Source organism: Pseudorca crassidens, chromosome 19 (assembly GCF_039906515.1).
Source record: "Pseudorca crassidens isolate mPseCra1 chromosome 19, mPseCra1.hap1, whole genome shotgun sequence".
NCBI lineage: Eukaryota > Metazoa > Chordata > Mammalia > Artiodactyla > Delphinidae > Pseudorca > Pseudorca crassidens.
In genome coordinates, this window is record NC_090314.1 from 36174652 (window position 1) to 36190495 (window position 15844).

The following is a 15844-nucleotide window of genomic DNA, read 5'->3' on the forward strand; positions in this document are numbered from 1 at the left end:
GGGCTCAACAGCAGTTTTGAGCAGGAAGAAGAAAGAATTGGTTTCCAGTCTGAGGAACAGAAAGAAAAAGAATGAAGAATAATTAAGATAGCCTCAGGAACCTGTACAACCCCATCAAGCATACCAACATACACATAAAGAGAGTCTTAGAGGGAGAGAAGAGAGAGAAGGAAACAAAGATTTTTTTGAAAAAGTAATGGCTGGAAACTTCCCTAATTTGGTGACACATCTAATTTGATGACACATCTAAGAAAATCAGAAAACTCCAATAGTTTGAACTCAAAGAGATCCATACATAGAAATGTCATGATCAAGCTGTCAAAAGACAAAGAGAGAATCTAGAAAGCAGCAAGAGAAAAACAACTCATTATACAAGGTATCCTCAATAATTTAAGCAGATTTCTCACTGGAAACCATGGAGAGAAGAAAGCAGTGAAATGACATGTTTAAAACGCCAAAAGAAAAAGACTGTCAGTTGAATCTATATCTAACAAAACTATCCTTCAAAAATTAAGGAGAAAGTAGAACATTTCCAAATAAACAAAAACTGAGAGAATTAATCTCTAAAAAACTTATTGTACAAGAAATACTAAAGGGAGTCTTTTTCTGGCTGAAATGAAAGGACACTAACCAGTAACTATATCCACATGAAGAAATAAAGAGCATCTGTAAAGGTAATTTCATAGGTAAATATAAAAAACAATATAACTTGTTTTTGTTTTTGTTTTTTTTTTTGCGGTATGTGGGCCTCTCACTGTTGTGGCCTGTCCCGTTGCGGAGCACAGGCTCAATGGCCATGGCTCACAGGCCCAGCTGCTCCGCGGCATGTGGGATCTTCCCGGACCAGGGCACGAACCCGTGTCCCCTGCATCGGCAGGTGGACTCTCAACCACTGTGCCACCAGGGAAGCCCAATATAACTATATTTTAATAACTTTTTCTCCTGTTTGATTTTTGAAAACAACTGCATAAAGCAATAAACTTAAGTCTGTGGTAATAGGCATTGTATTGGCAGTCCCAAAGACGATGTTTAGGTTCAGTTATTCACCAGGAGCAGTGATAGACTCAGCATATAGCTGTATGCACACCTAGGATTTATTACAGTGAAAGGATACAAAGCAAAAACAGCAAAGGGAATAGGCACATGGGCAAACTCCAGGGGAAGCCAGGTACAATCTTCCGAGGGTCCTCTCTCAATGGAGTCACACAGGGCACACTTAGTTTCCCAGCAATGAATTGTGGTAACGTGTGAAATAATAGCCAATCGGGAGAGCTTGTTAGAGACTCAGCACCCGGTTTTTGTATTTGGGCTGGTCGTATAGGCAGACTCTGCCTAACATTTCCCCAAAGTCTAGACTCTCAGAAGCAAAGCAGGTGTTCAGCATTAACCATATTTTTCCACAGACATTGTAGACACAGTGAGATTTTCTTTTAGTTAGTGATTGGAACCCTCCCTGAAATCTAAACACCAACCAAGGGCTACCTTATATTCAGGCCTTTCTAGGGATAAGCAACTTGGCCTGCTGTATTAACTCTTTTCTGCACAGGTGTACAATGTTTAAAGTTATAATTTATATTAAAGTAATAGCACAAGGGCTGGGGGGAAGAAACAGAGTTATACAGGAGCAGTGTTTTTGTATACTACTGAAATTAAGTTGCTATCAATCCAAAATAGATTTTTATAAATTAAGGTGTTTATTATAATCCTCAAAGCAACCATTAATAAAATAACTCAAATATCTATTGCACACAGAAGAAGGCAGTAATGAAGGAATAGTGGAAGAACAATAACAAAAAAGACAGAAAACAAATAATAAAGTGGATATTTGCAAAATAGCTAAGTAAATTCTACCTTATCAGTAATTACATTAAGTGTAAATGTACTAAGCACTCCAATCAAAAGAAAAAGATTGGCAAAATGAATTTTTTTAAAAAGAACATGATCCAGCTTTATGCTGCCTGAAAGATAAATTCTTTGGTTAAAAAACACAACTAGATCAAGTGTAAACAGAAAAAGACATGCAAGCAGTAAACAAAAGACAACTGATTTGGTTATACTAATACCAGACAAAATAACCTTTTTGTTACTAGAGATTTTCTAATAAAATTTTCACTCCATTAATTCAACAGTTATAGTTGGAGACTTTAATACCCCACTTTCAATAATGGATAGAACAGTTAGAAAGAAAAACAACAGAAAAGGAAAGTCTTGAACAGCACTATAAACCAACAATTACAAACCTAACATATTTATTACACTCTACCCTACAATAACAGAATGCACATTCTTCTTAAGTGTACATGACACATACTTCAGGATAGACCATATGTTAGGCTACAGAATAAATTTCAATACATTTTAAATGGTTAAAATCATAGAAAGTATCTTTTCTGATCACAGTGGAATGATAGTATAAATCAGTAACAGACAGAAAATTTAAAAACTTATAAATACGTGGAAATTAAAGAACATACTCCTAACCAGTGGATCAAAGAAGAAATCAAAAGGGAGATTAGAAAATACCTTGTGATAAATGAATATGATAACACAGTGTACCAAAATTTTGAGGGTAGAGTGAAAGCAGTGCTCAGAGAGAAATTTATTTTTATAAATGCCTATATTAAAAAAAAAAAAGAATATCTGAAATCAGTACTCTAACCTTCTACCTTAAGGAATTAAGGAAAGAAGGGCAAATCAAACCCAAGGCAAGCAGATCAAAGGAATAGTAGAGATTAGAATGGAAATAAAGGAAATAGAAAATAAAGTAGAAAAAGTCAGGGTAACAAAAGTTGGCTCTTTGAAAAGATCAAGAAAATTGACATTTAACTAGACTAACCAAGAAAAAATGCAGAAAGGACTCAAATTACTAAAATTAGGAATGAAAGAGGGGTTGTTACTGCCAAACTTACAGAAATATAAAGCATTATAAGAGAATACTTGAACAATTGTATGACAACAAAATAGATAATTTAGATAAGTTGGACAAATTCAGGACTTCCCTGGTGGCACAGTTGTTAAGAATCCTCCTGCCAATGCAGGGGACACACGTTAAAGCCCTGGCCTGGGAAGATCCCACATGCTGTGGAGCAGCTAAGCCTGTGTGCCACAACTACTGAGCCTGTGCTCTAGAGCCCGCAGTTCACAACTACTGAGCCCACATGCCACAACTAATGAAGCCTGTGTGCCGAGAGCCCATGCTCATCAACAAGAGAAGCCACCAGCCCCTGCTCGCTGCAATTAGAGAAAGCCCATGTGCAGCAATGAAGACCCAACACGGCCAAAAATAAAAAGATAATAAATAAATTTATTTTTTAAAAAAAAAGATGGACAAATTCATAGAAAGACACAGCTATGGAAACTGACACTCAAGCAGTAGAATGTCTGAATAGATCTGTAACAAGTGAAGAGGTGGAAGAATTAGTAATACGAAAATTTCACACAAAGAAAAGCCCAGGAAAGAATGACTCCACTGATGAATTCTAGCAAACATTTAAAGAGAATCCTTTACAAACGCTTAGGAAAAATAGAACAGGAAACATGTACCAGTTTATTCCATGAGGCCAGTGTTGCCTGATACCAAAAGTAATCAAAGACATCACAAGAAAGCTACAGAGCAGTATCTCTTATGGTTATAGATGCAAAAATCCTCAACAGAAAAGTAGAACACTGAATCCAGCAACTTACTAAAAGGATTGTACACAGTGACCAAGTGGATATTTATCTCAGGACTACAAGGTGGTTCAACACCCTGCCAGTTTATTGGTTCAGCTAAAATCAGTGTAACACCATATTAAAGTACAAAAACCACAAGATCATCTCAAGATGAGAAAAAGCAATTGACAATATAACACTCAACAAAGTAGGAATAGCAGGTACTTCCTAAACCTTAAAGGGCATCTATGCATACAATAGTTAACATCATACTGAATGGTGAAAGTTATCATTTTTCTCTTAAGTGTGAGAATAAAATAAGGATGGCCACTCTCACCACTTGTATTCATTTTTGTGTTGGAGGTTCTAGCTAGGGCAATTAGGCAAGAAAAAGAAATAAAAGGTATCCAGACTGGAAAAGAAGTAAAATTATCTTTAAATTTGCAAATGACGTGATATTCTACATAGAAATACTAAGGAATCCATAAAAAATAACTATTTAGAACTAAAACAAGTTCAGCAAAGTTATAGGATGCATATTCACTATACAAATATCAGTTACATTTTTATACACCAGCAATGAACAATCCAAAAATGAAATCAAGTTAATTCCATTTACAGTAGCATCAAAAAGAGCAAGATACTTAGAAATAACTTTAATGAAAGTACCCTGAAAGCTTCAAAATATTGTTGAAAGAAATTTCTAAATAAATGGGAGAATTCCATGATGACAGATTGGAAAACATTATTATTAAGATAACATTCTCCCCCAAATTGATCTACAGATTTAATATAATCCCAACCAGAATTCCAACTGGATTGGGTGCAGAAATTGAGAAGCTGATCCTAAAATTCATATGGAAATTGAAAGAGACCCAGAATAGCCACAAAAAATTTGAAAAAGAAGAACAAAACTGGAGAACTGACAATTCTCAATTTCAAACTTACTGCAAAACTACAGTAATCAAGACTGTATTGTATTGATGTAATACAGACATGTAGAACAAGGGGTAAAATTGAGGGTCCAGAAACAAACCCATGCATTTACAGTGAATGGATTTTTGACAAAAGTGTCAAGACAATTTAATGAGGAAAGAATAGTCTTTTTCACAGATAATTCTTGGATAATTGGATATCCACCTGGAAAGGAATGAAGTTAGACCCCTACCTCACACCATATACAAAAGTTAACTCAAAATGGATCAAAGACTAACAAGGTATAAATTTTCTTGACCTTGGATTAGGCAGCGGTTTCTAAAATATTTGCAAATCATGTATCTGATAAGGGTCTTATATCCAGAATATATAAAGAACTCTTACAGTTCAACAATAAAAATATAAATAATGCAATTTTAATTTGGACCAATAATTTAAATAGACATTTCTCCAAAAAAGGATACACACGTGGCCATTGTGCGCATGAAAAGATGCAGAACATCATTAGTCATTAGGGAAATGCACATCAAAACCAGAGTGAAATACCACTTCATACCTCCTGGTACATCTATTGAAAAAGATGGACAGTAACAAGTGTTGGTGAAGCTATGGAGAAATTGGAAATCTCATACATAGCTAATGGAAATGTAAAATTATGTGACTGCTTTGGAAAAAAAAAAATGTAGCAGTTCCTCTAAAAGTTAAATGTAGAGTTATACAACCTAGCAATTCTATTCCTAAGTATATACCCAAAAGAATTTTTTAAATGTATCCATATAAAAACTTGTACACAAATGTTTATAGTAGCATTATTCATAATCGTCAAAAGGTGGAAACAACCCAAATGCCCATTAACTTATGAATGGATAAATTATGGTATATCCATATAATGGAATATTATTCAGCCATAAGAAGGAACAAAGTACTGATGCATGATACAAGTAACCTTGAAAACATCATGCTAAGTGAAAGAAGCCAGACACAAAATGACATATATGATTCTAGTTATATGAAGTGTCCAAAATAGGTATATCTATACAGACAGAAAGTAGATTGTGGTTGCAAGGGGTTAGGGGGAATGATCTGGGTAATTGGGAGTGACTAATGGGCATGGGGTTTCTTTTTGGTGAGGTAAAAATGTTCTGTAATAGACAGTGGTATAGGTTGCAGAACCTTGTAAATGTAACCACTGAATTTTATTTTTAATTTTTTTTTTAATGCAGCAGGTCCTTGTTAGCCATCAATTTTATACACATCAGTGTATACATGTCAATCCCAATCGCCCAATTCATCACACCACCACCACCACCACCAGCACCCCCCGCTGCTTTCCCCCCTTGGTGTCCATACGTTTATTCTCTACATCTGTGTCTCAATTTCTGCCCTGCAAACTGAAAAACCACTAAATTTTAAAAATTTTAATAATGTTTAAAATTTTAAAAATTAGCAAATTGAACCCAACAATCTATAAAAAGAATAATGCACATGACCATAATGGTTATTCTAGGGATGAAAGAAAGGCAAGCTCAGTATTTGAAATTTTGCCAGTATAATCCACCATGTTAACAGTCTAAAAAGAACAACTACATGATTATATCAATTGGTGCAAAAATTTTTTTACAAACTTATTCATTTATGATAAAAACTTGTTAAACCAGAATAAAAGTTATGTACATAAAATCTACAGCTAATATAATACTTAAGGTAAAAAATATTGTGTGTGTAAAGAATGTTTTGGGAAATATTTTCTATAATTTTTTTGTCTTTCAAAATAGAATGCATGTAACATTTTTGGGTATGTTATCAGTAGTTGGCAAAAGTAGGAGAGTTTTTAATACATCTACTTTGGTACATTGTACTGAGTAGTTTCTAAAAACTTTACTCATAATAATGACTTTGATTAAAGGACATGTCATTGATTTTGATACCTGACAGACACATCATTGATTTTCTCAACCTTCTGTCTGTCCCACTAGAAATGTGGCTTTATTTTCACTGTTATATTTATTTCATTTTCTCCCTATTTTTTATAGGTGTATTCGACACAAAAATGATTGGGGAGCTCTTATTCTAGTGGATGATCGCTTCAGGAGTAACCCAAGTCGATACATATCTGGTAAGATTCTCTGCTGGGCTTAGAGTACGAATTAGTAACAATCTTTGGTATTTAATTACTTCTATTTTTAAAGCAAAGAATTGGATAGAGAATTTGAATTACTAGATCGAACATGGAAAAATTCACATTGACTGGAAATCTAGCCTTTTAATGCTTCTGTGTTTACAAAAAATCTTTATAGAGGAGAATCTGGTTACTGATGTAGTATTAATCAATCAAGATCCTTCAATTTCACCAGAATGTGGGATTTGATTCAGTAACATAGCAATAATTTATTTACCATTGTCAGGGAAAAAGCTGTTCCACAGAAATGAGTTTTCCAAGAAATATTAAGTTTTTACATTTAAGCACACAAGCAATCCTTTGGTGCTTCGGATTCTTTTTATTCTTTCATTCTGGATTATTTGAGTTTTATTGTTGTATGTGTGTGTGTTTGTTTGTTTAGAAATGCTTCAGTTGTTATAGAGTTTATATTAGAGCTAGTATTTTCTAAAAAGAAAAAAAAGCACCACTGCATGCTGCAAGATCAAGTACATGGTCATTTTTCTCCACTCAAATGAACAAATACTGTGTGCCTATAGTTTTCATCCGAATTAATACCAGGAATCCATCTGTTATTAAAGAACTGTTGGAAGTACTTGCGTTTTTATTGTTATCTTTAGAGCTAAAAAGTTCATACCATACTATAATGAAAAGATGCTAATTTTTTAATTTGTTTCAGATTAGCTGTCTATGGGTATGGACTCTACTTTTTATATTTCAGAACCTAATTATTATATTTGGTTCAATATTAAAACATATCCACCTGGATTGAAGCAGGAAATGCTGTTTTATTAGTCTTTTCTTCTCTTTCCCTGTAAAGCAAGCCAAGGCCAAGATATAATCAAAAACAAATGTTAAGTGCTTATGTTTAGTCAGCAGGTGGAGCTCAGATTCTTTCAAGTTTTCAAAAGCAAACTGACATTTTACACTGAAAAGGCTTTCTTTGATCACAAAAAGTTCGAAATGAAAGCAATAACTATAACGCTAAAATTTTTCAATTTGGGAAATTTTCATATTCTTATTTGGTATAATTATTTTCCCCAAGCAAACAAAAATAAAGAACTTTAAAGAAATGCTGTTTAAGGTTTTTTGTCTTATTTTAAAATCTAGAACTGAAATTTTTACCTTGTAGTTCAGATTTGTTGAGAGATTTTTTTGAATTAAGTATTTTCCATTATTTTCTGTAAGGTTTTTATTTTTTCTGAGACTCATAAACTTTGAAATCTTATCTAGGCAATACAGCACAACAACATACAAATTCCATTTGATGACTAATTTTTGTTTAAATTCAACACGCAAAAGAATAGTTGATAGAAAATCTCCATTAAACAGAAAAACTAAAGGAATGTATTTGAAATGAAAGAATAATAGTTCAAGTTGCTTGAAGCCCTGTCTTAACCTTCCTCTCAACTTAAAATACCATAGTGACTTTTTAAATTACTCCAAAAGATGATGTTTTAGTAACATCAGCAGAGAATATTTATTTTCTAAAGTCCAAATATCTGAATTTCATTCTGAAGTGAGTCATACTCCAAAACACCTTATACTGTTAATATGGTTTATTTTTACGCAGTTTTCACATGTCACAGGGTCAAACCTTGTCCCTTACAACTTGATTATTTATATATTAAAAAATAATTATGTAATAAATATTCAGATAGGACATGATTTGCCCATAAAACAGTGTTATTCCTTTTACTCCCAGAATAGTTTGATATATTTGGAATTGGAAGGAGAAGGGAAACAAACAAACAAACAAAAAAAACCTATGAGACTGTAATCTTGAATTTATTTTTGCTAAAGGAGTCAAATTTAAAAGTTGGAATAAAAGATTGTGTTGTTTAGAACTTGTATTTTCTCTGCAATTGAAAGGTAGGTAATTTTTTGTGAGGAATTATGATAAAATTAAATTTGCCTTATTCCCCAGTTATTCTTAATTGACAAATAATATTTTCCCATCTCCATTCTACTCCCACTGCCTCTTCCCTCCATCCAGTTGGCAATCACTGCATGTAAAGAGAAATGCTACTGATACAAGAGCATATTGTACACATGAAGGTAAAAAGGCAGGAAAAATGTAGAGAACCACCCTGTATCCTCTAAATTCAAAGTAGATTACCTCACCAGAGAAGTTATCTAATTTTTTTTTCTTAATACATAATATCTTCACTGAATAACCAAAGTTTCTTTGCTGGGTTTACTTTTTGCCTTAGGACTTTCTAAGTGGGTTCGGCAGCTGATTCAGCACCATTCAACCTTTGAGAGTGCTCTGGAGTCCTTGGCTGAATTTTCCAAAAGGCACCGAAAGGTCATTGATGTATACAAAGAAGACAGAAAATCTGTACAGGACAATGAGTCTCCGCTTGCAGTGGCTTGTTTGAAGGATAATACCTCAACTTATTTATTAGAAGCAGCAAGCCATCTATCACCAGAATATCCTAGGGAAGGTAAAGTAAAAATGTGTCTAAGAGCTACAGTGTCCTAAAATGATAGATAAAAGTCCATCTTTACCAAGAGACATCATCTCCAGAAAGGAGAAAAATATGAAAAGTTCTAACCATTTACATTTGGTAGAGAAGTCTTTCATTGCGTTTAGTGAAATGATATTTGTTATGCTACAGATTAATGTCCTTAAATATGTTGGTTATTATAAGGTGTTATCATAAAATAATTTGTATCAGAATGGGAAGAAATTTTTGAGGAGATCTACACATATTTCCTGGTTTTCCACTTAGAAGCTTTGCCACTAACTAACTTTGTGACCCCCACTCCCGAGCAAGTCACTTAACTTTTTGAGTCTTAATAGAAGGGATATCTGCCTACCTATCCCTCCAGGTTGGGTTGTAAAGATCTAATAAGATGATAAATATCACAACATTGTAAAGCACTATGCAAATGGTAATGTTTTTCTAAAGGTGATATTAAAAATTGACCTAATTTATAGATAATTGTCTTACATGAATTTCTTATTTTAGAGAAGTGAGAGTCATTTATTCTAAATGATAAAAAAATAATATTTTAAAATATCAGAATATACTGGATTAAAATATAATTTAGAAAATTAAAATATAGTTTAAAATATATTAGAATATAATACATCAGGGATTAGCAAACTATGGCCTGCGGACCAAATTCGGCCTGCTGTTTTTGTAAGTAAAGTTTAGTGGAATACAGTCACACCCAATCATTTATATATTGTACACAACAATAGAGTTGAGTAGTTGTATGTATTGCACTAGAACAGCATAATTGAGTAGTTGCAACAGATACAATGTGATCCACAAAGCCTAAAATATTTACTGTCTGGCCTATTATAGAAAAAGTTTGTCAAACTGTTCTGTATCATTGGATATCATTTTAATTGTTTTAATTAATATATAATAGTAGTTTAATATATTACTTTTTATATATTTTATAGTATATGCTTCTATCCTAGCTAAATGTCATAGTGAATTCTAGGCCATTATACTGATAATCAGGAAAGCTAGGTTCTAGTCCAGGTCTGATTACCAACCAATTCTATAACTTTAAGCAAATAACTTAGTCTTGGTGGTTGTCAGTTTCCTTAAGGGAATTAGTCTAGGTCAGTTTTTCTCAATCACTGGTGAGTGGATTTTTAAGGCATTTTTACAGCCTGTTCCCTCCTTTACTCATCCTTCTTCCTCTTCCTTTTTACCATTTCTTTTCTTGTTCACTTCTGAGGTCCCTGGTGTGGAATTTGATAGTTTACCAGACAGCATTATAACTTGGGCTGGGAACCACTGGAGACCTAAGATTCCTTTCAGAGTTAACATGTTGTGCTTGAAGATGGATTGCTTAGAATGCTTCCATTCTAAGATGGAAGTCCTGCTACTACTTGTTATGGGCTCTCAATTATGTATCCTATACAGTTATTTCAGTATTTCTAACAAAAATTGTTTTAATATAACAAATATTACATTAGGAACAGAAAGTTAACACTCATATCTTTGTATTTGTAGATGATCCATTATTATTGGAAGAGTCTGCCCAGGCAGTAGGAGCAGAAAAAATTGTGATTTCCAGATCCACAAGCCCAACCTTCAACAAACAAACAAACAGAGTTAGCTGGTCTGGCAGTAATTTTCTGGAACAGTATCTTACTGGTAAAATTCTGACTGGAACACCTAAGTTTAGGTCATCAGAGGACTGTGCCTCTAATTCTTCCACTTTCAAAACAGAAAAGGGACGTGAAGCAGTTTTGCCACTCACTGATAAATATGAGTCCTCCTCTCTGACAGTAAACACATCACTTGGACCATGCCCTCAATCGGAAACCATTGTTCCATCAATAAAGATTAATGCTACTCTCCTGAATCCAGAAGATCCAGACATTCTGTTATCTCTAGTAAGTGAAGAAGCTGAACTTTCTACTTCAAATACAGAAGCAGAGGATGAATCTATCTATTTTACACCCGAACTTTATGATCCCATAGATACAAATGAAGAAAAGAATGAACTAGTTGGAACTGATAGAGACAACAGATTGGCTAATAATTCAAATTGCATTTTAGCTGAAGATCTTTTTGAAATTAAAACTATGAAAGGAATGGATTCAGTCAGAGAAATGAAAGCTGAGGATTGCACAGGCACAAAGTTGAATAGACTCACGCATATTAAAGAAAGTAAAGTTGATGATATTGGTAGTAATGTAAAAATGACTCATATAAATGAATTGGAACTGGGAAAAAACTCATGAAATGGATATAAAGAACTTTAAACAGTCTCCTCCCAAAAATAAAGATGTGTTCCCTGGTGTTAGGTAATAATACTTAACTGTCAAGGTATAAAAACATGTCGTCATGCTTATATTAAACTCTATTGTAAATGATAATTTGTACATTGGATAAGTGACATAGCTTTTTTTTTTAATTTGAGATATATAATTCACTTTAATCCAAAGTCTATATTATGTTCAGAAATATAAGTTTTACTATTCTCAAGTTTTGATAAACTGATGCATAAAAAATATTTTCCTCCAAGTCTTCCTTAGCTAAATGCAATATTAAATTAATCAATCTGGAAGATATGTAGTTTCCTAAGGCACTTTAAATTTCACATAAATGTTTGTATTTTGTAGTCCTCTTCATCCACTTGTTTTCATACTGATGCGTAAAAATTAATAGCAATCTAATCCAGTTACCCCTCAGTCATGTTTCACTGTAGATTTTACCTCAGATCAGTCTGAGGTTTTTTTTTTTTTAGAAATCAGTTTTCTTGAAAAGTATATTCCTGTATTAAACTGCCTCCTTATAAGTAATTAAGAATTAAGGAAGAAAACTACATGTATTTTTAATTGAAATTGTTTTACATTTTTGTTTGTTAAATCAAAACCAAGCATGTTTTAAACAAATTTATGTAAAATTATAAAATGCCAAATGAAGGACTCCAAATTTTCAATTCTAATTATTTAGCTTCATCACCATTGCGGAAAAAAGTGACATGTTCTAGCATAAAGGCTTCATTTATGCAACTAAGATAGAAAACTTCAAATATAAATTTAATAAGTAAAGCTAAACATGTAACTGTAGCTGAAAAATGTTCCCTTATAGCCCAGTAAGCTTTTCTGTAAATTTTGACTCTTGGTTTTTGTGAATGAAGCTACACTTCTGATCAAAAATGGTTATAAAAGTAGCTCTTCTCTGACATCATTCCAAAAATACATTCACCAATCTTTTCCAAGAAACATCTGTTACTCAATAGACATTTAGCCTTCTTGGAGTGATTTGAATCGAAATTTTATGAGCTGTTCAAGTTGTTGATGCGGTTTATTATTTTCAAGTCAAAATTCTCAGCAGTCAGGTATCTTTTATATTCATTTGGAACAATGATTTATTATATATGCATATGTTTACTTTCATTTTGATGACATTTATATTGAATACAGCTTAATTGTTTCTATAACATTGGATGTTACAACTCTAAGCATAGTTCAAAGAAATTTAAATTGATAATTTACCAGTTAAAGAATATATCTGCAGATTGGGATATATTCAGTCCCACCTAGTATTAGATCTTTTTCTTAGGTGATCAGTAAAAAGTTTCAAGCACTGGATTAGAAGGTAATTTTTAAATTGTTTTGAAAGGGTGAAATCATTTGTCATCTTTGGAACAGTTCTTAATCCACACATCAAGGGTGGTGTGGTAGTAGAAAAAATACCAGGTGGAAGACAAGAGACTTGGGCTCTATTCTTGGCTCTGCCACTAATTTGCTAAGTCATGTTGGCAATCACCATGCCTTTTGGGGAATTAGTTTCATCTGTGAAATGTGTACTTTAGTACTATAAAATCATGCAAATCCCTTTCAGCTTTAAAAATCCATAATTTAAAGGAATATATGTTGATATTTTATTCTGAATAAATTTTCATTTGCTTTGGTTGCAAAATGCTTAAAATAAAGCAAACCATTTGTATAAAAGGTAACATGAATAATTGTATGAATATGTACATAATAACTTGGGAAGCAAGTATTTATTTTACCAATGCTGCAATTAAAATATTTTTGAATCCTTAAAATTGCCCTTAGAAGATTTGGTAAACTACCTGAGAAAAATGAAACACATTATTTTTTAGTGTTATTATCCAGCTTGATCTCAAATACCATCCCTTTCCCTAGATATAATTTATTCTTTCCAAAATCTAATTCTCTCCAAGGCTAAAAATTTCCATTACTGAGAATGTACATAGAGATGTGGCACAAGCTTTTAGTAATTCCAAGAGGTGCTTCAAAAATTTTGTACAATGGTATCATGGTTGAATCAGGTATATAGTCTCCTCAGATCACAGCCTTGACCAGGTTGGTATTGCAAGAAGTAAAGTCTAGCCTTTATAAAGAGTGTGAGGTAAAACATTTTCATTAGTGATAAAATACTTTTTAAAGAGATGTTTTAGAAAGTTTAAGTTAAAACATGTAAAAGCATTTAAAAGAGTATCTGGCACATGGCAAGCCCTCAATTATTACTTGGTAAATCAATCATATATCTGGAGTACACTCTTGCTTTATACAAAGACTTCCCTAATGATGATAGATAGATAGATAGATAGACAGATAGACAGATAGGAGATAAACTGACAATAAAGAAGCATTGTGTAGTAGGAAGGGTAAGTTACTTGTCTCGTTTATTTTTTAAGGCTGAGATATATAAGATAGAAATTGTTTATCAAGTAATTTGCCTTACCCGTTCCATGCATATGAAATAATCATCTAATACTGAATTTATTTAAGGGCTGAAAATACATAGAACATTCAGGCCACGAATCAGGAAAACTACCAGCTGGAGAAGGGGCTTGGTTCATGGAAGAAAGGTACATTGTGAAGAGTAGATGCTTCATGACTTGACTTTTAAAGTTTACATGAATCATTTAAAACCTTTAATAATTGTGTTGGAAATTAATGACAACTCTTTGTGCTACTACTATGCATTTAATTATTAAGTGGTTTTTAATTTTGTATTGTTTCTAAGTTCACATGCTTTTCTATATTATTTTTCTGCAATATGACCTTCTCATGCTATGTTCCTGTAGTAAAACACATTCAAAATATTTAATTCTTTGAAATTGCTTATAAAACTCCATGAAGTCAAAACACCTATTGTAAAATCACTTGAAAGACTGGTTATTTAGTTATTTAATCTCTGATGGCATTATTTTGGTATTTGCTTACTACAGAATTATTCTTGCTCATGATCTTTTCAGCCTCAGATTTATCAGTAAGCTGCACAAGATTTTACTTTAACTGTTACGAATTTGTGGTAGAGTCTTGTCTATTTTTATAGACAAATGCAGTCAATTTTTTGTAAATAAAAAGGCAGTATTAAAACTGAACTTATTTTTTCTGAACTTTTTCATAATAAAAAATAAATTTAATACCACATCAAACAGTGAATGTCTAAGGAAGATAAAACTTTAATATAAAGTATCTGTGCAGCGATTAAACATAAAGACATCACTTCAGGAAATGGAAATTTAAATAGATGACCTAGGCTTATGATTCTCTAGCCTGAAACAATTTTCATGTCTACCAAAAAAAAAAAGCATTTTGTTTCTTAAGGTTTCATTTGATAGACCATTAGCTGCCTGGCTTCCTGTACTCTACAATGGGGCCTTGTTGTAAAATCCATGTGATCTGAGCCAGTGGATCACCTTATTGGTGAAGCCATCTTATAATGAAGTGCTTTCAGTAACTGAACTCCTGGACAAGATCCAAAACAACCCATCTTATACCAAATTCTACTCTATAATAAACAAGTTTCAATGTATTACAAGGAAAACAAAAATTGTATTCCCAGAAATTAACCTTTGAAAATCTAATGGTAAATTCTGATTAAAAGGAATATTTGTTCACAAGGCACAGTGAGGTACATATTTTAGTATGCTTTATAGTTTGTGTTTTTTAATTTTGGTCTTTTGTGATTTTGATTCTCTTGTGCTTTTACCCAAAATTTCACCATTTCACATGATTTTACATCTGTATTTACAAAGCTTAATTTAAAAGGTTTCCTTTGTCTCCTTTCTGTTACAAAGTACTGATTGTACAGGTGGCATGTCATGTATGTAAACTAAGTTAGATGCCATCGTCTTTTATGTATGATTCATATATAGTGAAAAGATTTAGAGATATTAAATACTGATTGTTGTTATTTTGGATCAAGAATTGTCTTGGTATATTTTCCCTTTTTTTCAAACTAGTGTTGTGGTATTCATATTTAAATGTTAACCATCCTTTCAAACATTGATCTCTTTTATTGTATCTGTTGTAAAAGGACCCAAGTAATCCACCTTGCCAGTCAGGATTTTATTGCTTGTGGTTACCTAAAGCAGAAGGCAGTAGGAAATATAAAAAATTACTCTGTGCCATCCTTAGTATGGACCAACCTAAATTACAGTAAGGTAGATTGATGTATTAATATTTCCATATTTCAGTCTTTAAAGTTGATTGGCAATATACATGGACTTTGTTACCATTAGACATGGAAACATGTTCTGATACCACCTGCTGACTTACTTTGGGCAAGTTACTTATCTTCTCTGGACTTCTGTTTCTTCACCTTAAAATGTTAATAAATAATAATTTCATAAGAA

The 15844-nt window shown here is 32.7% G+C and overlaps 1 protein-coding gene across 8 annotated transcripts in view; it reads left to right on the forward strand.

Annotated features, from left to right (window-relative positions):
* BRIP1 (BRCA1 interacting helicase 1) overlaps positions 1 to 15402 on the forward strand; it is a 202323-nt gene extending 186921 nt beyond the window's left edge. For 6 of the 8 annotated variants that reach the window (XM_067716377.1, XM_067716381.1, XM_067716378.1 and 3 more), the window contains 3 exons: positions 6621 to 6703; positions 8959 to 9192; positions 10726 to 15402. In XM_067716377.1, coding sequence (XP_067572478.1) covers positions 6621 to 6703; positions 8959 to 9192; positions 10726 to 11462 — 1054 coding nt within the window. In that variant the 3' untranslated portion in view covers positions 11463 to 15402. The remainder of the gene's footprint in view (positions 1 to 6620; positions 6704 to 8958; positions 9193 to 10725) is intronic. The other 2 variants (XR_010937588.1, XM_067716382.1) reach the window with 2 other exon arrangements.
* The last annotated feature ends 442 nt before the right edge of the window (positions 15403 to 15844 follow it).